General features: G+C 41.9%; 1 protein-coding gene across 1 annotated transcript in view; it reads left to right on the plus strand.

Annotated features, from left to right (window-relative positions):
• Nucleotides 1-23,608, plus strand: part of CFTR (CF transmembrane conductance regulator) — a 268,329-nt gene that overhangs the window by 70,608 nt on the left and 174,113 nt on the right. The window contains exons 7-11 of the mRNA XM_069764852.1: nucleotides 307-432; nucleotides 2,006-2,252; nucleotides 7,419-7,511; nucleotides 7,826-8,005; nucleotides 15,154-15,345. Coding sequence (XP_069620953.1) covers nucleotides 307-432; nucleotides 2,006-2,252; nucleotides 7,419-7,511; nucleotides 7,826-8,005; nucleotides 15,154-15,345 — 838 coding nt within the window. The remainder of the gene's footprint in view (nucleotides 1-306; nucleotides 433-2,005; nucleotides 2,253-7,418; nucleotides 7,512-7,825; nucleotides 8,006-15,153; nucleotides 15,346-23,608) is intronic.

The following is a 23,608-nucleotide window of genomic DNA, read 5'->3' on the forward strand; positions in this document are numbered from 1 at the left end:
CATTATTTGAGGTCTGAAAGCAATGGGGTTATTTTTTTTTTAGTTTTGGCCATTTTTCTTTGTCAGAAAAAAAAATACAAAATTTATTGATTGGAAGTTTGGAGACATGTTGTCAGAAGTTTATAGAATAAAAGAACAATTTACATTTTACTCAAAAATATACCTATATAGAGAAAAATCAGACAAACTGAACATTTTGCAGTGGTCTCTTCATTTTTGCCAGAGCTGTATATAGTAATCCTTGATCATTACCTACAGAATTATATATTACATATAGTATGTATTCTTTATGTTAATGTCTTATAGAGACAGAAGAGCCGGCAAGATCAATGAACGACTTGTGATCACTTCAGAAATTATTGACAATATTCAGTCCGTAAAAGCCTACTGTTGGGAAGATGCAATGGAGAAGATTATTCTGTTGCTTAGACAGTAAGTACATTGTGTGAGGCCATACATTACTCAGTACATACCGTATATTAGAATCAGGCTGTGCTGAAATATCTGATTACTATGGTATCAAACAACTTCAACCCCAATGTGACACATTTTCTGGATATTAGTGTATTTTACTAAGTACCAATGTTACTGCATACAGGGTTTTGTTAATACCCCACAAAATTCAATGTTAATATCAATAATTGTATAATCTAATATGTCTCTATCCAGTATAGCTATCATTACAGTAAGTCTGTTGGAGTAATTCAAAAGGCAATGACATTATGGTACCTATAGACAGACCCAGAAGCTCCATGCTAATCATCAGAAACAAGCCATTGTCCCATCTAAAATGTTACCCAGAAAAAGCACTGAACTGTACAATCAATAATCAAATGGAATCTGTCACCAGGTATTTACAACCCCATCTGAGTACAACACGATGTAGGGACAGAGACCCTGATTCTAGTGATGTATCACTTACTGGGCTGCTTGGTGCAGTCTTGATATCACTTTTATCTGCTGGAGATTTACCAGTTCTCTGAATGCTGAGCTCTGTATAACAGAATGGCAATGTCATGAATCGACTAATGAGTGACCTGGGACCATGGGCTCCTTTAATTGCCCTAACACTAGGGGGCGCCCTAGCTCACCCTGTTCCCCAGGATACTTCAGATGGCGAAGACAGCCCTGCTCTATCTCCTAGATTAGCCCTTTGTCTGTTCCCTTCCCCCACCCAGGGAAGCGGGGGCGCCACTGTGCACTCAGTACACCAACTCGACAGACAGGGTAACAAAGACAAGGGGAAACTGAAAACTCCACACACAAAATATTCACTCACATATAACAGAGGTATTCACCAGGGTGTGTAGGGAAGTGGAAGAAAGCAAAACAGGGAAGGATAAGGCATTAGCAAGCGTACAAACCAGACAAGAGTCACTAATAAACTCCTCCAGCACTCCTTCTCAAAACCAACTTCTCCCACTCCTATGTCTTGTAGCAATTGCTAACTCAGACAAGGACTTGGTAATCGAGGCCAGATTTTATAGGGAAAAAAAGTGGCTAACCAAGCACAGCTGAATGCAGGAATTTCCAACATGGCCGATTAACCTCTGTTCTGCTGGAATAAATAAATAAACACGTTTAATACACTGGAGAAGTGCTTCTTCTCACCGGTGGAGTAGGAGCCACCAGACACTGCGGTCTTCTGGCTCCACTCCATTGCGGTAACCCCATGACAGGCAGCTTTCTGTGTAAACTGCATAGGCAGAGAGTTGCTAATTAGTGACACTAAACACAGCAGGAGGACAACATGGCATGAGACAACTAGTCCTCTAGTGATAAACTCTTTCTGCTAAACCACTGATTTTATTGATATTGCAACAAGCAGCCCAGTAAGTGACACATCACTGGTATCAAGGACTCTTCCCCTACTGCATGCTTTTCTCAGCTTAAATAAGAAAAAACCTGCTGACAGATTCCCTCTAAAATAGTTTCAGAATTTGTATACATTTGATTTTGATCACTTTGAGCCTGAAACTCACAGGGTGGTTTGCTTTTTACACAGGACGGAACTGAAGCTCACCAGAAAAGCTGCGTATGTGAGATATTTCAACAGCTCAGCCTTCTTCTTCTCTGGCTTCTTTGTGGTGTTTCTTTCCATTCTTCCACATTTACTAACTCATGGGATTACTATCCGAAAGATCTTCACCACCATTTCATTCTGCATTGTTCTACGTATGACTGTTACTCGCCAGTTCCCCTGGGCTGTGCAGACCTGGTACGACTCCCTGGGAGTTATAAATAAAATCCAGGTATGCTTGTGTATTGCTGAACAATAGGATCAGAACACTAGAAAGATTAAAGGATAAGATACATTTACAGCACAGCGTTTGTTTATATGAGCAGTGAAATCACTCGCTAATCACGATAGTGAGATTTCTCATGCTCAGATGGATGTTTTCCAATATTCTTTACCTTATAGAAATAAAAATGGTATAACATGGTAAAAAAAATCATTAAGACAGGTAAGAGGTAAATAGAGTATACTGCAGTACCATGAAAGCTTCCATTGTGAGCACTTATTGACATGTCAATGTGACCCATGCCTACTTCATGACCTCCTTCTGTAGCAAAAGTAAGCTGCTTTGTACGGCTTTGTATCTGTACAGACCTAGAGAGGTGCAGAGTTACAGTATATCACCCTCTCATTATGTCTGTATTAATAAAACATGCATCGGCATTAATTCAGCAAGCTCCACAAATCAAATATGTAACGAGGTGCTACACCTGATTTTACTAAGATCTCAGGCGTTTGACTAGTTCTGTAAGGCTACATTCACACATCAGGTTTTCGCCGTCAGGCACAATCCGGCGAATTTTGAAAAAACGGATCCTTTTTTTTTCCGCCGGATCCGATTTTTCTCATAGAGTAGTATTAGTGCCGGATTGCGACAGATGGCCACATGTTTCATCCGTTTTTTGCATGATCCATAGAAAATAACGTTTCCGGCGATCGGAGAAAAGTCCAGAGGAACGTTTTTTATGTCCGGCGAAAAAACGCACAGCGATGGTTCCAGTCATAAACGGATGAAACGTGGAGTGAAATCTCTCTCTATCTCCGCCCTGGACCAGTAATTAATGCCCGGAAGTCAGCTAGTCGGATCCGGCAAAAAACTGATCCGTTGCATCAGTTTTTCACAATTTACAACGGATCCACTTTTTTTCAAGAGTCGACGGATCTAGCATGACGGCGAAAACCTGATGTGTGAAACTTACTCTGGCCCCTGTTCTGTTTCCGGATCCTGTGCAGATGCCCTGGATCCATTTTTTGGACGGATCCGTCAAAGCAGCTGCCGCAGGAATTTAAAGGAACAGAATTCTGGACAGAGAGAGATTTTCCATGAATGGAAAAATGGGTTAAATTAAATGAATAGAAATTCTTCCAGGCATGCTCAGTTTAAAAAAACGGAATCCGTCACTGGATTCCGTCTTTTGACGGACAGCAACGGATCCTGAGCCCATAGGCTTCCATAATAGCCAAAGACGGACGGCGCAGGATCCGTCGCTGTCCGCCTTTTCGACGTACACAAAAACGTTACTAGGTCCGTTGTCTCCGCCCGACGGACAAAGACTTTACGACGGATCCGTCAAACCGTTTGACGGATGAAACGTGAGGCCATCCGTCACAATTGCTAATACAAGTCTATGAGAAAAAAATGGATCCAGCAGCAACATTTGCTGGATCCGTTTTTTTCTAAAAAAACACGGATTGTGAATGATGGCAAAAAACTGATGTGTGAAAGAGGCCTTAGACATAAGGATTTTACTAGATGTTAATGGGTTGTCAACTTTTAGGAACTTTTTTTTTTAATTGGTTGACTGGGACTTTAACATTGATGAGCAGTTGTGGTTGTTGCTGACATCGGGAACAGGTGATCAGCAGATTTGCCAGATGTCGCACCCCCACCGATCAGACATTGATGACCTATCCTAAGAATAGAACCATGTTTGTCTCGCTGTCACACTGATGATCGGGCCCCCATTCATCTGAATAGGGTTTGAGTTTGGGTACTGTTCTTGTACCTGAACCAAACTTTTTTAGATGTTCAGCCTAACCCGCCAGACCCGAACATCCATGTGTTCACCCATCACTACTCAGCTGATTTCTGATCATGGACCACATCAAAATTTAATATGCAAGGAAAGAGAAAGCCTGTAAAAGCCAAACTGTTCCAAATTTTTAATGAAACCCAATTGAAAATTTATTTTAATATCCACATACAAGCATTTAAGTAAAAATAAGTAAATACACAAAGTTCTCCGAAAGGTAGACAGCGCCTCCAAGGCAGACAGAAACTTAGGCAAATATAGGCAAATTTAGAAGGTTATTCTCATCTTCATAGACTAGTATTGTCAGATAGTGCTGGTAACATTTTCAGCCATTCTAGAGATATTGACATGTTTCTTTTCTTGCATTTACAGCTTCTTGCCTAGAAGACCAAAAAGCACTGCGGCCTAGCTGTGGTGATCAAACATGTGCAGTACTGATCTTTTTTTAGCTTGTAAGCACTGTTGTGAAGCTGGTCACAACCGCTGGAGCACATTGTTAGCATTTAATCGTGGCCAGCTTCAGTGCCTGCAAGAACTGACTGCCTAAAAGTGTTAGCGCAAGAATGGCTGCAAATTTTGAAAATAAAGCAATTAAAGCAAACTTGTCAGCAGGATTTTGCTAAGTAAACTACATGCATTGTCAGGTTTCCACTGTTATACTGATTAAAATGAGACCTGGGATGAAAAAATCCATCTTGTGGTTCTTGTGTAATCAGTGTTGGATGTTTTCAGTTAATGAGATGCCTGTGTTTCGGGGCAGGACTGTAGGCAGAGTGTTATTATTTTCTTGCTCCAAGCCAGGGAAACCAAGGAAAGACCTGCCCACAGTCCGCCCCAAACATGTTCCTTAGCATAGAGGCAGACAGACTGTTTGTGCTTCAGGGTGGCCTGTGGGCAGGAAGATAAGACTCTCTCATTAACTGAACACTTCTAACACAAGAACCACAAGACGGATTTCTTCACCCCATGTATCATTTTAATCAGTGTAACAGCGGCAACCTGACAATGTCTGTAGTTTATTTAGCAAAATCCTGCTGACAGGTTCGCTTTAATAGCAAAAGTGCTTGGCCTTCCAAATTCAAGTCTGCCAAATGTCAATCTATAAAAATGGAGATAACCCTTAAAGGGAATCTGTCAGCAGGTTTTTGTTATGTAATACAAGAACACCTTGATGTAGGGGAAGAGACCATTATTCCAGTGTTATGTTTCTTGGCTGTGTGTTGCTGTTTTATCAGTAAGCTATTATCACTACAGGACTAGGTGATTCTTAGTCGTCTGCTTATATGAACTGACCCCACCACTGATTAACAACTTTTTGTGAATGTACAGTGTACACAGAAAGCTGTCAATCAGTGGTGTGGGTCGGGCTATACAGCTCAGCATTCTGAGCACTGCTACATCTGCAGCAGAGAAAATTGTGATTGTATTAAAAGGACAGCAAGCAGATCAGCAAGTCACATATTGCTAGAATCAGGGTCTCAGCCTCTACATTATGCTGCTCTCAGCTTAGAAAGCAAAAACCTGTTGACAGATTCCTTGGCTGGTTATGCCAACCATTGAGATAATTATGTCAAAGCTTGATTGAAAACAGTAATGTATTTATACAAAAACCTTTTTAATGACGGTTACTTATTTGCTCAGGATATTTGTATAGCTACACTTTTATTTTTTATTTTTGAAATCAGTTGTACAAGCAAGTGGAGATAAGAAATATTGTAATATATGTTATTAGAGAAATATACTTCTTCTTCCAGGTGGCATTTTTTGTCTCTGGCATTGATCATTCACTCTCCAAATCTGCTTAAATCTGTCTACAAATTTGTCTTCAGTGTTTGATCAAAATACACCTTCTGCCTATAAAGCTATGCGGAGGTGAAGGGGAGAAACTGAAGAGAGAAAAAGGCAAAGCATGCAAAAATAACTGACAAGTCTCTAGTGAAAAGAGAAAAACTGATAAAAAGCAGGAGAAAGTCATAAGATTATCAGAAACAAGGTTGTTCATAATATATGTAAGGAGAGGGATATTCCATCCACATTCCCCCTTGAAGACAACCATATTTTTCTACTGTTGTAATATGTAATGTGACATGCTTTATTGGTGATGGTATTGTATTCTGCTCGACAGTAGGGCGAGTTAGGATTAATAAAATAATAAATGCTTGGGACTAGCCCAGAGTGGGAGGGGCTGCAATGAAGGGACAGAAAGTTTCCTGTCAGGACGTCAGATAGGGCCCAGTGTGTGTAAGACGCAGTCCTAAGGTATGGACAGTAAGCAGTTAACACTTGACGTGGTTGTCCCAAAGTGAGCGGAGACTGAAGCACTGTGATACGAAATAAAGAGGAAGGAAAACTGAGAGAAGGACAGAGTTGTCAAGCAAAGATGGGTCCTGGTAGAGGACGCCTAGCAGTATGGCCCATAGTTTATAACTCAGAGAGGTAACGTGCCAGGACGACGCAGAAAAAGTGAGATGAGAATTCCCCAGTTGAGAGTTCCAAGGCAGAGAAGCTAAGTATCGGCCTTAATGGCAAACTAGTTATCTTGAGCGGAATGAAGACGTTGGTAGAGAATAGGGCTCTCACTAAATGGACTGTAGTATTGAGCTGGGTTGTGGTGAAGGAAGGTGAAACACTGGAGACCGAGGCCAAGTGCGTTTAGACAATGTTATTGAGATTGTGTGTGAAAATGCTCTGTATTGTGAAGGAAACGTTCCTCTAGCTGTGTACTCGCTATCTGTTGTACATAATCCCCACCAAGATATTGTTCAGTAGAAAGTTTATTTTTGACTGGCGGTCTTAATCATTGAACTGCTCAACGCAAGGTCCTGGTCAACCGAAGCCATTGGTAACATGCTAGGTCGTTACGAAGTCCACACCTAGCCAGGACCCCCGCTATCATGCAACATAAGAGATGAGCACCTCACTCACTGCTAACGCCCCACGCCACTTTACCTATACACACACATTCTAGCTTATTCTTAAAAAAGTACCACTTTGAATAGGAGTTTTTAAGTAAATACTTGCATTCCCCATAAAAATGAAACACATTCTTGCCCCTCTGTTTTGGAACACTGTCTTGTACTATACCTCACTTATTCTTCTTGGAAACATGTCAATACATTGAGTGTGTCACTCTACCTACTGCCTGACACTATTCCGTCTAAGAAACATTCAGCTACCAAGATTCTCCACTTTTGTTCCATGGAGATGACAACCAGGAATGACTCCTGACATTGCTCCTAATCCGAGACCTCGGCAACAACCTTATTGTCAGAAGTAATCTGCAGGGCTGTTTGGATGACATTTTGTTTGATGATATTGATTTTTGTATGAAATAGATAGCACCTAATATATTTCAATATGTTTAACAGGACTTTTTACAAAAAGATGAGTATAAGTCACTGGAGTATAACCTGACAACCACCGAGGTGGCCATGGAGAACGTAACCGCTTCCTGGGATGAGGTCTGTATACTTGATTATTGGCTCTATTTGTTATTGTTCGTAATGGAAAATCACTTTATTTTGAAACATTTAATTAATAATTGTAATATTTCCATACTTGGCAGTAACAGAATACAGTGATGGTCAATATCATGCTGTAATCTCACAGATGTCATTCTGCCCTGGCTGTAGTACAGGTCACTCATAGTATATGCATTGACGGCAAACACGGAGTTACAGCCGGAAATCTCTCTAAGAATGTATAAGAAAGCTGTTTCACCCAATTACAAAATCCCAGCACTAAAATGGTAATTTCTTGCATTATTTTCATACAGGGAATTGGAGAAGCCTTTGGAAAAGCCATGCTTCAAAATGGGGGCAATACTTCTAAGGAAGACCCCAATGTGTTTTTCAGTAACTTTACGTTGCACGTCACTCCGGTGCTTTCTAATATCAGTTTTAGTCTGGATAAGGCACAACTTCTGGCAGTGGCGGGCTCTACAGGATCTGGAAAGGTATTGTTGTTTTATAATATTTCTATTATTTAGCACAAAATATATACAAAACAGATCTAAGTACCCAATGTACAGGAGGCAAACGTCTGTTCTTTATTGTGCCAACATTTTCCACAGCAATGTACATAGCGATCATTCACAGTAGTCTGTGTCTGAGAAGTCTACAACATCAGATCACGTTTTTAGTGGTACCAGAAAGATGTAGGCTGCTGTAAAAAGGGCCATGTTGAAATGTATGTCAGTGGAAGACAGATCTGAACGTGGGTTAAATGGTACATTCATCTTTAGAGTAGATCATTGGATCTGTCTGATGTCAATAACTGTACTTTATATGGATCAAGGTTCTGCTTTTTCACCTAAAAATATCCAGATTACCAGCAAAGAAGTTAGGCTATGTGCATACAGAGTATTCCGAGGAGTTTTTGGAGCTGAAACGAAGCAGAAACGCTCTAAATCTTCCTTTAAAACTCCTCAAAACCTTGAAGATTCTGCTCAGTTTCTGCTCCGAAAATACAGCAAAACGACTGTGTGTGCACATAGCCCGCAAGGGGTGTTCTGTTTGTGGAAAACCTCTTTTTTCCCAGATTAATTTTAAAACAACAAACTGTGCGCTATACTCAACCTCTTCAGGCCTAGTGCAGAGTATGCGCTGCTGCTCCTGGTGTCTATTATTGTCTGCAGCGCTGACATCACACCGACAGCGCTGCAGCCAGTCACTGAGCTCAGCGGCTCCACACAAGTCAATATGCTAAGCTCAATGATTGGCTGCAGCTGCCGGACGGGACATCAGTGCTGCCGACAATAAATGACAAGGAGCAGCAGCAGGGACTCGGCACCGGAAACAGATAGGGAGTAAACAACAGTTGTATTTTTTGTTTTTTTTAAACAAACCATGTCCTGGGATCAAACGAAGAACTCCTCTAAAACATAAAATTCTGGTTCCTTGGAGCCACCATTAATATGCAGCTACATTAATTAATTTGATGTATAGACAGAATGCAGTAAGCTCATTTAATAATTTTATTACTGTAGCGTTGATATATTCCACATCCCTTTACAATTTAGAATGTGCTGACTTGTAGCACAGATCCACATGTATACAATGTGGTCTAATTATTTATGATGGGTTAATGAAAAAAAGGAAAAACGGATGTTTTTGTTGTTCCAAATCTCAGATTTTCTTTTTACTAAAAAAATATAAAAGAAGTAATATCTGGTAGTTTAAGGCTTTATGTGTTTTGTCCATATCAGTGGCTTCCAACAAGTGATTGTTAGAGGTAACGATCTGTTGCGATCAGTTCTGTTAGGTGGCCCTCACTTTACTAGAAGACATTGCACACAAGTGTCTGCACTCATTTGTATATACATGTGATATCTTACGTTAGTTTATGACGTCTAATATTATGCTAAATTGTTTTCCCCGAATGATCTGCGATTTACTCCTAAACCTTTGGCTCGTTACTGACCTCAGAAAGGAAGCCGGTGATAAGCCTGGCACTGAGCTGATACATGTAACACCCTCGCTGCATTTCTCAACTCCTAGTTTTGATCAAGGTTGCTGTCTACTAATTAACTAAAGAATTATTGCCGCTTTCAGCGTGTGAGCTGTAGTCAATCCTCCGATTATCTGCTGATGTGAGACCTGGGAATATGATTCTACAAGGTGATATGTGGAGTCATTTGTCACAGCGCTCGGTATTAACCGCCGACAAGGACAGTGAGGAGACTTTCCCACACAGGACCGTGTACGTCTCACTATGACCTTTTTACCGCTTTTACAATTGGTTGTTGCGCTTACCACTAGTTAGAACTAATATTTGTTCAATTAAAAATATGATAAAATGATTATTTCCTGTATATGATTATAAGTGGATGTATTTTGGAAATTAGAACCAATGTTTCCATAGTGTGCTAAAATCCCTACGATAAGTAAATATCCAAATCTTCTAGATACGGCTTCAACTACACCATGGACAGAAATAAGGCAACTCACGAATTAAAAAAAAAGCAGAAAATAAATTTGTAGCTAAAAACAAAGTCCTTAATTTTATTTTAAATAAAATCATATGCAGTGGCTGAAAGTGAAGGGAACCCTTACAACTCCACAAACGTTCCTAGGATAGCAGTGGGGCCCGTTATTTGACTCGCTCCAATGGCGTGGTAGTCATTTTACCTTTATAGAGTTTAATATCTGCTGAAATAATACATTAAGTATAAGATACTCCTTGATAGCACCAAAAACCTGAAGAGCAGCTTATTGGAAGTTTGGTACATAACTGAAGGCATCTACTATACATTGTTTGTCAGCTCGCACTACTGCAGACTGCAATGACCTACACACATTGTGAGATCATTTCTCTAATCACTTAACCCATATACACTGAAATCTCTATGTGATGGCTTCCCAAATTTGCTTTAAAGGGAACCTGTCACCCCGAAAATCGCGGGTGAGGTAAGCCCGCCGGCATCAGGGGCTTATCAACAGCATTCTGTAATGCTGTAGATAAGCCCCTGATGTTACCTGAAAGAGGAGAAAAAGACGTTATTTTATACTCACCCAGGGGCGGTCCCTCTGCTGGTCAGGTCAAACGGGCGTCTCTGGTCCGCTGTGGCGCCTCCCATCTTCATTACAAGAAGTCCTCTTCTGATCTTCAGCCACGGCTCCGGCGCAGGCGTACTTTGCTCTGCCCTGTTGAGGGCAGAGGATAGTACTGCAGTGCGCAGGCGCCGGAAAGGTCAGAGGCCCGGCGCCTGCGCACTGCAGTACTTTGTCTGCCCTCAACAGGGCAGAGCAAAGTACGCCTGCGCCGGAGCCGTGGCTGAAGATCAGAAGAGGACGTCTTGTAATGAAGATGGGAGGCGCCGCAGCGGACCAGAGACGCCCGTTTGACCTGACCAGCAGCGGGACCACCCCTGGGTGAGTATAATATAACGTCTTTTTCTTCTTTTTCAGGTAACATCGGGGGCTTATCTACAGCATTACAGAATGCTGTAGATAAGCCCCTGATGGCGGTGGGCTTACCTCACCCGCGAATTTCAGGGTGACAGGTTCCCTTTAAAGAACCACTCTCATCATAGTTTTTATCCCTCTAATATATTGCAATCATCACATTATATAGCACTGTGTACTTACAATTGCTCATTTTGCCTTTCTACCCTGATAATTCTTTTTTCCATTAGATCTATGACATCAGGACTTAGGGACTTTGCAGTGAGTAAAATTATAGTTCTAATGACGAATCATTCAGTGAAAAGAGATTTCTTGTTTTTACATAGAGCTTAGAAGGATTCAGCTAGTCAGTTTTTAATAACATGATGTCACAGATCTAATGGAGAGGAGAAGAATTAGCTGGAAAGAAAGGCAAAATGAGCATTTGTAAGTGCACAGTGCTATCTTAATATATACTTACCTTGTAATGTCTTCACATTCTGTTCCGTTCAGATGTGTCCAGATCCCAGCCTCTTGCGCGGTACCACCAGCAGAACACCGTCGTACCACACACACACACTGTATACGCCATACGCACCACACACACACACAAACACACACTGTATACACCGTACACACACACTGTATAAGCTACCAAGCTGGGGTACCTCTTTCAGTACCACCCCGTGTTTCAGGAGGTCCATTCTGCTTTTGCTGGATTCTGAATGAAGGACGCTGGCTGGAATTCCTTGATTACATGGGAGCATATAAAAGCTGACTGCTACTCCAGGTATTTCCAGTCTAAAAGAACAAACTTTATTTACAACACACAGAATATATAACACAGATACACAGGGCAGGCCAATAGAAAAAACAGGCCAGACATACATTACAATAGCCGCAGGGGGCCAGAGCCTGCTGTTATTTACTGTGGGAATTACAAAGGTGGGGGAGGACAGAAGGGGGATATCGTGTCCTCTCTGCCCAGGGGCGCAGCCTGTGGACTGATGCATTTCACATGGAACCTATTATACATAATGTATACTGCATAACATATTCTTGGTGCTGGGGGTTCTGTAACACCATACGCAGCCTCTTGCATTGTATCACCAGCGGTACACCGTCGCAAACACGCTGCCGCCGAGATCAGCCAAATGATTCAATGACCGCTGCCATCTTTGTACAGGAGGAGTGCATGCGCAGTTTTAATGTGACCGCCGCTATCTGTTTGCACAAAGATGGTGGCGGTCTGATTTACTGCGCCTGCGCGAATTCCGCGTAGGCGCAGTGAATCATTCGACTGATCCCGGCGGCAGATGCACAACATGTCTACAGGCAGAGGAAGCTGGTCACATTAAAGGGGTTTTCCCGGAAACAAAAGATCATTTTAAAAATTGTCTGTGTCTGACCTTGTACGGAGCATACCACATCTCTGGGCAGGGGAGGAAGCAAAAGACAATACTGACATTACAGCAGGGGATCACAGTGGATTTTTTTTGTCAGGTAACATATTTCACTGACTGCTTTTAAACAATATTTTACCTCATAAAATGTATACTTTGCGATCTCCTGCTGTATTGTCAGTATTGTCTTTGAGGGGAGAACACAGCACAGGAAGGAGATAGACAGCAGACAAGGGGGATAGCACATGAGGTAGACAGGACAAAGAAGGCACATGGGGAAAGACAGAGTGGAGAGGTGGGTGAGCATCATATGATGACTGCAATACTTTAAGAGGATGAAAACTGGGAGGGCATCTTTAATAATCTGGTCTTCTTAAAGAAATGGTCTATTCAAGCAGTTTCACTGTATTGAAATGGTAACGACAGAAAAGAATAACATATACAATGGGGAAAATTGCAGATTTTGCAAGTTTTCCCACTTACAAAGAATGGAGATGTCTGTAATTTTTATTACCACCTTATGATGTGGTGTTCTTAATTTTTCATGAATTGTCTGTGCTGCTTACTAATTTCTAAATTTGCTTTCAAGCCTAACTCATAAATATGAGACAATAGCTAATTTTTAATGCATTTTAGTATTTGATGACACAGTCATGTGTTGTTCCCTGCTGCAGCCTCTATTTTGTGAGGCACTTCAGCTATAAATGTAAAAGGTATATTGGAACTGCACTTATTCAAGTCATTTCCCCGGCCTCTCCCTTTTTTTTTAAACTACTTTTCTCCTATAGTTTTGGCTTCCTTTTTTTTCATTTCTCCTTTGTTTCTATACGTCTTCCAGTTACTTCTACTCTTACTCTCTCTTTTTTCTCTTTTATTAGTTTTATCTTCTGCATTTTTGTATATACAGATGGGACTCTTACCTGAAAAATATGAATTATTTTTAGTATACTGGAATAAAGACGTGTTTTAGAATTTCTCTATGTCCCTGGCTTCCTTTTTCTACACATTAGGGAACATAGACATCATAGACTCTGGTCATGGCTTCATCAGGCAAAATCAGCTGTTCCTAGGATAGACCTATCCTTATGATAGGTCATCAGTGTCTGATCCGTGGGGGTGCAAAAGCCAGCACCCAATCGATGAGCTGTTCCAGGTGTCGACTGGAACTGCTCAGTTACTGAGCTGCACAGCACAGCTTTGTCAACTGTATAGCAGCTGCACATCCACCAATTCAAATCAGTAGAGCTGTACATGGCCACTATTCTGTCAATAGAGCTGTACTGTGCAGCTCGGTAACTGAGCAGTCCTGTCTGCCGCCGACACAGGAAGGAGCTTATCTGTGGGGGTGCTGGGTGTGGCACCCACCGATCTGACATTGATGACCTAACCCAAGGATATGTCAGTGTTAAAGTAGTGGACAACCTCTTTAAACACTATGTAGATTTTTGACTTTATGCAAACCAAAAACTGAAACAGATTACCTGTATGTGGGCTTTAGAAGTTGAAAAAGGTATGTTCATAATTATGTTTTGCTTTTCTAGTTTTTTTCTTCTGTTCCTCAGCTATGAGCTTTAACTTCCGCATATCTGCAGTCTGTAATGGGAGTCTGAGACACACCCCCTGTCTCCACATTGGTCCAGGCCGCTGTTCCCGCCCCCTTCCCACAGTTCTTCCCTCAGTTTCTGTCTTGATCAACACCAGGTTGCATTCTGAAAAGTCTTCTATTACAGCAAGGATAAAATAATAATACTAATACTAGTTTTGGTTTGTATAAAATTGGAACGTTACCAGAACAGTGTATGTCCCCTTTTACAGTACTGAATGCATAGCGATTGCTTGTTTAGTCAATTATTTCCAGAGCTACCGTGTCTTGGAATAAAAAATCATCTTAGATTTCACAAATGTTTCCCAACATACTGATGCATCTTCTTATCTAACTTTTGCCGATATAACCTTATCAGAGGTCCAGTGTTGGGTCAGAATTCCTGCATTCTGACACTGAAATAATATTGCAATATATTCACTCACAAACACCAAGATTAATGTATACGTTGTCAAGTCCTTTATAAATAATGATTTAAGGTTGGCAGCATTTTACTATATCAATAAATTGTTTGCTAACCGTATGAATAGGCTTTAAGAAAGGCCATTCTTCCGAGGGAGACAGACGCCTGGAGTGTATAGACAGGGACAGGCGGGCAAACACTTGAAATGCTTCACAACATTTCACATGGCCCCCACATGTCCGATCATTGTGTAGACACACAGAAGTACAGTATTTTGACCACTTCAGTGTTAAAGTGAACCTGTCATCTGATTCATGCTTATTGTGAAACGCTGTGAAAATGTACTTTGTAAAGCTTGCCGGCCCACTCCCCTAGACTGACAGGTCTCTCCATATAGAGAAAGGCTTGTCAATGGGATCACGATGGATGTAGGTCACCGAGGACCTTCTTCAGACTAGTCAGCCAAGATAGTCTTTAGATGGCTTTTCAAAGTATGTTTTCCTTAAAGTGTCACAACCTATGATTCGGGCTGCATGAATAAGACGTCACCAAGTCTCCACTACTCTCCATATAATTTTGCATTCTAACTTCTCTTTATATGCTGTATGTACATAAGGGGGTTCAGTTTATTGGATTCAGAGCTGGAACAAGGATATTGAGTAGCTATATCGTGATGTCACAAATTCTAGGTTGTGTATTTGTATATTTGTACTAAAAGTGTTATTAGCTATTTGACAGATTATTCGTGTCTACTTACTATATATGATAATGAGTTGCACATGATATCATGTATATTTCACTTAATTTCAGACATCCCTTTTAATGATGATCATGGGAGAATTAGAGCCATCATCAGGGAAAATAAAGCACAGTGGAAGGATATCATTTTCTCCTCAATTCTCCTGGATCATGCCTGGAACCATCAAGGAGAATATAGTGTTTGGCGTCTCATATGACCAGTACAGATATCTAAGTGTCATAAAAGCCTGCCAGCTGGAAGAGGTCAGCATTTTATTTTCATTTTTATTGACTTGTGTAAACATAAAAAGGATCATACAAATGGGTAAAGAGATAGTCCAGTCATATGGTGTTGATGACCTATCTTTAGATGGAGGTCCCACACCCGAAAACCGACCAGTCAGCTCTTGCTAGCACTGGCTGCAGCTAGATATAAGCATTGGACGAAGCAGCACTGCACAGCTCCATTCAGTTCAAATGGACAGGACCTGATCTGCAGCACCTGGCAGCGGCAGCTGCACTTTGAACAGAGCTGACCAGTGTAGCTCCATTCAGTACTTTCATCTAGCCGCCGCCAGCGCCCATAGCAGGTGAGCGGTGTGGGTGGCAGGTATTGGATCTCCTCCGATCTGACACAGATGACCAGTCCTAAGGATAGGTGATCAATTTAATATGACTGGACAACCATAGGTTTGAAACACTAAACATACAAATATCGATTATAAAGGAGGTATACCTTAACATTATTTTATTATTTAGTGCCAACCTATTCCAGAAGACTGTACAGAGACTGTCATCAGTTACATTAATCCATATGGGCTTACAATCTAAACTAAGAATAAAACTACAGTATTAATATATTCTTTTTCCTTTGGAGTGTGCACAGGCAAGCATGGGGAGCACATAGAAACTCCAGGCAGATCTTGTCCTTGCTCAGCACTGCAAGGCAGCAGTATTTTACTAAGGAATATGCCATGCTGCACTGTTTTAAAGGCAGGTTGGGAGAATTTTCAAAAGTTGCAATAGCATAAAGGATGTTATATAATCAAGAAAAAACCTTCACATTGTAATAAACTTAGTGCTAAGTGCAGTGGAGATCAGTATCATGGGTCAGAAAAGAGGCCGAGAGTCAATAGGTTAAGAGTTCAAGAATATTTATAATGATATGCAGGTAAACAGCTATGACACAGCAGGTTAGTAGCAGACAGAGCTGGATAGGCAGTAAGCACGTGTACAGACCGTGGAAGTCCAAGTATGTGAGATCCAGAGACCTGGAGACCAGGCTAGGCCTCCTAGCAGGGAGCAGTCCAGCAGCAGAGACGGGTGCAGAGCGGATCCAGGGAAACAAGTCTTTGCAATGAAGAGATGTAGAACCGGAGACAGATGGGGTATCCCAAAGTAACGAAGAAACCAGCAAGATAGCAGTTCTTCCAGCTTGATCACAAGTCAGGAACAAGATACTCAAGCAATGAGTATATATTCAGAGCTCCCTTAAATACACCACAGACAGGAACATGGAAAATCTGACAGGAAACAAGATGGCCCCCGTGAGGCCAATGACTCCATCTTAGGTAAGGGCAAAAGTAACTGAACTGAGGGCAAACAGCAACTAGAAACAGATATACAGTCCAAGTCCTTACATTACTCCCTTCTTAAAAAACGTCCTCTGGACGATCTCAAGTCTGGCTTATTGGGGTATCTGCTGTGAAACATTCTGATCAGATGGGGAGCATGGATGTTCTCCAGAGGTTCCCAGGAATTTTCTTCAGTCGAGTATCCCTGCCATTTCACCAGATACTGAAGACGTCTCCTATGAATCCGTGAATCCAAGATTTTCTCCACGACGAATTCCTCTTGCCCGTCAATGAGGACTGGATCAGGAGGAGCAGAGGTGCGTCCGGGAAAAGAATTAGGCACTGCTGGTTTAAGCAGGGAAACATGGAAAACAGGATGAATTCTTAGAGAGTTAGGCAACTTGAGTCGACAGGCTACAGGACTCACAATACCGCTGATCTTATATGGGCCAACATATTTTTGCCCCAACTTGGAAGTCGGAATTCTGAGTTTCAAGTTTTTTGTTGAGAGCCAGACCATGTCTCCTACCTTGTATGTTGGTGCTGGCTTACGGAATCTGTCTGCTGCCTTTTTAAATCTTTCCTGTGCTGAAACTAAAGTATTCTTTAGAACGTCCAAATTTTGCTGTAAAGATGCAATGCGGTCAGCAACCGCAGGCACAGACATGTCTATGGGGAGTCGAGGGAGAATACTGGGATGATATCCCTTGTTAGCAAAGAACGGAGATAATTTGGTTGAAGCATTCTGAGAGTTGTTATACGTGAACTCAGCCAATGGCAGTAGACTCACCCAATCGTCTTGAAGATGACACACGTAGCAACGCAGATACTGCTCCAAAGTTTGGTTGGTTCGCTCTGTTTGGCCGTTAGACTGTGGATGAAAAGCAGATGATAATTTTACTTTGATGTCCAGAGCAGCACAGAAGCTTTGCCAGAACCGTGAGGTGAATTGAACCCCACGATCAGATATTACTTCATCCGGAGCTCCGTGTAAACGAAAAACATTTTGCACAACAAGATCCGCTGTTTGCTTAGCTGTTGGGACACCAGCACAGGGAATAAAATGAGCAGCTTTAGTCAACCGGTCAACTACTACAAGAATCGTGGTTTTTCCCTGTGACAAAGGCAACTCCACAATAAAATCCATTGAAATAGAGCCCCAGGGACGGGATGGAACAGGCAGAGGTTGCAACAGTCCAGTAGGTGAAGAACGAGGAACTTTTGACTTGGCACATACCTCACATGATGAGACATACCGAAGAACATCTTTCCGAAAAGTCGGCCACCAGAAAAAACGAGACAGAAATTCCTGAGTCTTCTGAACTCCCCTATGACCGGCAACCTTAGAGTCATGCATTAATTTCAACACACTCAGTTTTACTGTTTCTGGGATATACAAACGCTGTCCTTGAAACCAAAGTCCATTCTTGAAAGTCAGATTTACCTGAGTGGGTGGCTGACTCAAAAGCGAATCTGCAGCATAAGCTTCCTTAATCTCAGTTAGAAGATCCTGATTATGCAAGACGCTTACAAAGTTTTTCTCAGATAGAATGGTCCTTGAAGATGAAGCTGAAATTGCTTCATCTGAATGAATCCTGGATAGTGCATCAGCCTTCTTATTACGCGAGCCCGGCCTATAGGAAATGACAAAATCAAATTGATTAAGAAAGAGATTCCACCGAGCCTGTCTAGGTTTCAGACATCTTGCCGACCTCATGAATTCAAGATTCCGATGATCCGTGAGTATAACAATCTGTTGGGATGCTCCTTGTAACAGATGTCTCCATTCCTTAAATGCGGTTATGATGGCTAACAGTTCCTTATTGCCAACGTCATAATTCCTTTCTGCGGGTGACAATTTTTGCGAGAGAAAGGCACACGGATGCAAGAGATCTTTCTCACCTGTTCTTTGCGAAAGTATGGCCCCTACAGCACAGTCCGAGGCATCCACTTCCACTATGAAGGCCTTGTCTGGATCAGGGTGGACAAGAATGGGAGCTGTCGTAAATCTAGATTTCAACGTAGAAAATGCTGTTTGAGCTTGAGGAGACCAGACGAATGGCGTCTTCTTCTGGGTTAACTGAGTGATGGGTGCAACGATCGCTGAAAAATTTTTAATAAAGCGTCTGTAAAAATTGGCGAATCCGATGAATCGCTGTACTTCCTTCACCGACTTAGGAGTTGGCCACTCCTGAATGGCTTGGGTCTTGCTTGCATCCATACTGAGACCCTGGGGAGAAATAACATATCCCAAGAATTGAATTTCTGTTTTGTGAAACTCACATTTCTCCAGTTTGATGTATAAGTGATTCTGCCGTAGACGATCCAAAACCATTTTCACGTGTCGCTGGTGGTACTCGATATTGCTGGAAAAAATCAAAATGTCATCCAAATAAATCACAACAAAAATATCGAGTATATCCCTGAAAACATCATTCGCCAAATGCTGGAATGTAGCCGGTGCGTTACGAAGGCCGAAAGACATAACGAGATACTCGAAATGCCCATAACGTGACCGAAACGCCGTTTTCCACTCATCGCCAGGACGAATCCGTACTAGATTGTACGCTCCACGAAGATCCAATTTTGTGAAGATTTTGGCATGTCGCACTCTCTCAAGTAATTCGGGAATTAGTGGAAGTGGATAAGAGTTTCTGATTGTGATTTTGTTGAGCTCCCGGTAATCAATGCATGGTCGGAGTGAGCCATCTTTCTTTTTGACAAAGAAGATTGGAGCACCTGCTGGGGAGGAAGATGGTCGTATAAACCCCTTAGCTAGGTTTTCATCTATGTATTCCTTGAGAGCTTTTAATTCTGGCCCAGACAATGGATAAATACTCCCGAAAGGAATCGCGGCACCAGGCAATAATTCCACGGGACAGTCATAAGGCCGATGTGGCGGTAATTTATCCGCATTTTTTTTTGTCACACACATCACTAAAATCCCGATACTCTACCGGCAATGTCGAGTCGACCGTGACTGCAGTCTTCACTGGAGCCAGCTCTCCAGACAATGCTGATTCATTTGGAAACTGTAATTCTTTTGTTGTCCAATTGATAGTCGGATTTCGCAGCCGCAACCAAGGCAAACCTAAAATAATAGGAAAATTGGGAGAAGAAATCAACAAAAAGGACATATTTTCAGAATGATCCGCGCCCATACGGATCTTTAATGGGACTGTTTCAAGTTTCACAGGCCCAGAAATTAGTGGAGACCCGTCCACGGTTTCCATAAACACCGGAGAGTCTCTTTTTCGTGAGCGAATGCCATGTTTTTCAGCAAAAGAGATGTCCATAAGATTGCTGCAAGCTCCAGAATCTATCATGGCGGAGCAGGTGATCCAGCAGGAACACACCTGAATTTTGATGGAAATGCAACAGAGCGAATCCCTCCTCGCTGTGGTAGAACTAACGGAAAGTAAAGCTATGTCCACAGGTGATGATGTTACTGATGAGTCATCAGGAAAATCAAAGTTTTCAGCAGATATTTCCTGTCTGTGCGGAAGAGAACACACTGAAGATAAATCCGAAAAATCAAGTCCAGTTACCGCAGCTGCGGACTTGCGATTTTTCCCGGGGCACTCTGAAATATAATGACCCGATTTACCGCAGTAAAAACATAAATTCTCTTTAAAGCGATATTCTTTACGTGCATCGATGGGTTTCCTCCGTACTGCGTCAATCTGCATAGGTTCCAGCTCTGTCTGAGATAAAGTCTTAGTCAGCGTTTCCTTGGTGGATGGAAAAGGCATAAAGTTATTACGATTAGCATCGGCCCATTTTTCTTGGCGACGTTCGGTAAGACGAATATCAATCCGAATGCAATGATGTATAAAGTCAGCCAAGTTAGTAGGTGATTCACCTCGAGCTAGTTCATCTTTGATGGAAGCAGATAAACCTCTCCTGAACACTGCATATTTCGCTGAATCGCACCATGTTGTATCCAGCACCCATTTCCGAAACTCCATTGCGTATTCCACAACAGGACGCTTCCCCTGACGTAGTGTCAGTAATGCGGTTTCAGCTGTGATACTCCGATTAGGGTCATCAAACATCTGACACATTGCTGCAGTAAAGTCTTTCAGGGAATTCAAGCACACATCATTAGTCTCAATCAGTGGATTAGCCCAGGCTAATGCTTTGTTTGTTAGCAACATAATTATAGTCAATACTTTATCCCGATCAGTTGCAAACTGGGCTGCACGTGCAGAGAAATACAGCTGACATTGATTCAAAAACCCCCGAAATTTCTCTCACCACCAAACCTGAATGGTGGGAGTTTAGGAAAAGCTGGACCAGGAGCCGGGATTGGAGCAGATACCATGTTTGCAGCTGTAATCTCCACATTTGAAAGTCGAGACGCTAAGGCCTGAATAGACGTATCAGCTACATTCGCATTGTGATTAGTTTGCGATTCTAATGTCCCAAGTTTAGTTTTTATAGCCTGCAGCTCCACATGAAGTCCAGAGACAAATGAGCAAAGTTTTTTCATTCGCACCTCCATAGAATCTGACCCAGAGATCTCCATTTTTTTTTTTGGGCTTGAGTATTATGTAATAAACTTAGTGCTAAGTGCAGTGGAGATCAGTATCATGGGTCAGAAAAGAGGCCGAGAGTCAATAGGTTAAGAGTTCAAGAATATTTATAATGATATGCAGGTAAACAGCTATGACACAGCAGGTTAGTAGCAGACAGAGCTGGATAGGCAGTAAGCACGTGTACAGACCGTGGAAGTCCAAGTATGTGAGATCCAGAGACCTGGAGACCAGGCTAGGCCTCCTAGCAGGGAGCAGTCCAGCAGCAGAGACGGGTGCAGAGCGGATCCAGGGAAACAAGTCTTTGCAATGAAGAGATGTAGAACCGGAGACAGATGGGGTATCCCAAAGTAACGAAGAAACCAGCAAGATAGCAGTTCTTCCAGCTTGATCACAAGTCAGGAACAAGATACTCAAGCAATGAGTATATATTCAGAGCTCCCTTAAATACACCACAGACAGGAACATGGAAAATCTGACAGGAAACAAGATGGCCCCCGTGAGGCCAATGACTCCATCTTAGGTAAGGGCAAAAGTAACTGAACTGAGGGCAAACAGCAACTAGAAACAGATATACAGTCCAAGTCCTTACACACATATTCTTTGACCTTCCCCCAACACTCCATCCCTGTCACTTGGGTGGTGCCCGCTGGTGTAGCAGTGATGATGGTTAAGCAAATTCTTATCACTACTTCACCTCTGAGGCCAGTGATTAGCTGCAGCGTTCACGTGAATGATTGACATCATCAGTGTAGGATAGATGTGGACCAGTGGAGTGTTGGTGCCTGAGCGGCAGGTTATTTATGGGGAAAGTAATGACTATTTCTACATTTACAACATTCTCAGCTCTTTTGCAACTTTGGAAACATCTTGGAAAGCCTCTTTAAATGTTAGACGATGTTCAAAATATTTCCCAGTTATTGTGGCTCACTTCTAAGCCAAATTTCCGTTACAATATTGATGAATGTCAGAAACATTTTGAAAAGAAACAGTAGTTTCATTGTTTTTATGATTGGAGGTAGAGTTAAGTCCACTGAGTTCAACCTATATCCTAATATAAAACCAATAAATATCCTAATATGTTGATCCAGAGGAAGGCAAAAAGCCTGTGGGCTGACACTAATATTAGGGTAAATATTCATTCCCAAGCAATTATTAACTTTGCGATAGAAAATAATGTGGAGCGGTAAAACAGGACAGATGGAAGAACAATGGGCAAGGCTGTCATCATAAGGCTGTGTGTGCTGGTGTAAACCCGGAGGAAAGGTATGGTCCTGTTTAATCTTCACCATTCCATCTCATCTGTTATATGTACACAAAACAATAATTACCGTAATGAAATCACATGACGTGCTCATAAATGAGTCTTTTAATTGAAACATGTTGTACAATTGAGCTGTAAAGTTAGAAGCCTCTTCCTCATCATGCCGGGAATCAAACTTTTTAACCTGAACTTGAGAATGTACAACAAAGAATATGAGTGTATTGATTTGTTAACCAGGGGCGTAGCTATGGTATTCTGGGGTGGGATTAGCTGCAGTATCTAAATGAAAGGCTAGGAAAGCAAACAGAATCATTGTTGCGCAAATGAAAATCTTGCCATGTTGGACCATCAATGTGTTGTAATTGAGATATTGCTGATGATTAAGGCAGGGGTGGGGAACCTCGGGGCCCAGGGCCATTTACAGCCCTCGATGACCCTTTATCAGGCCCCCGAGCAGATTCTCAGGGACCGCATTCTTGCGCAGGAAGATGTATTTTGATTGCCACCAGCTCATTAATTTTTTCTTGCTCTGTTAGCACACACATGCAGTGTTCCCTACTGAACATTGAAGGGCATGCAATGAAAGATTACGTCCTGACACCAGTGCCAGAGTCAGGATGTACTTTGTGGGCGGAGTTTGTACGGCCCTCGAGGGATGGTATAAATATCCAAATGGCCCTTGCAGAAAAAAAGATTCCCCACCACTGGCTTAAGGGGTTAACAGCATGAACTGCTATCCACTTTGATTTTTGACGTTTCCATTTTGGAAATGTTCTAAACATATCTGGGAGGAAACCTGGCGTAAAAGCTACATTCTTCAAGAGAAATCTGTTTTTACTATGAGATAAAATGCGTCAAAGATCTTCTCACATTTTGGGCGTTAACGTAATGATACCTACAACTGTATTTGTATGTTTTCTCAAAAGATAACGGAATCCTATACAGTCAATATGAGATCATTTTAGTATATTGTATATATTGGACCTGAAATACTTGAGAAAAACTTTAAAGAGTTATTTTGAGAATTGTAAGTTATCCCCTATCCACGAGATAAACAATTTACTGATCACTGAGAGTCCAACGACTGGAAGCCCTGAAGATACCAAAAACAGGGTTCAGGATTCCAGGAACATCGGTCTTCAGAACTCCGTCTT

The sequence above is a fragment of the Ranitomeya imitator genome, chromosome 4, assembly GCF_032444005.1.
Source record: "Ranitomeya imitator isolate aRanImi1 chromosome 4, aRanImi1.pri, whole genome shotgun sequence".
NCBI lineage: Eukaryota > Metazoa > Chordata > Amphibia > Anura > Dendrobatidae > Ranitomeya > Ranitomeya imitator.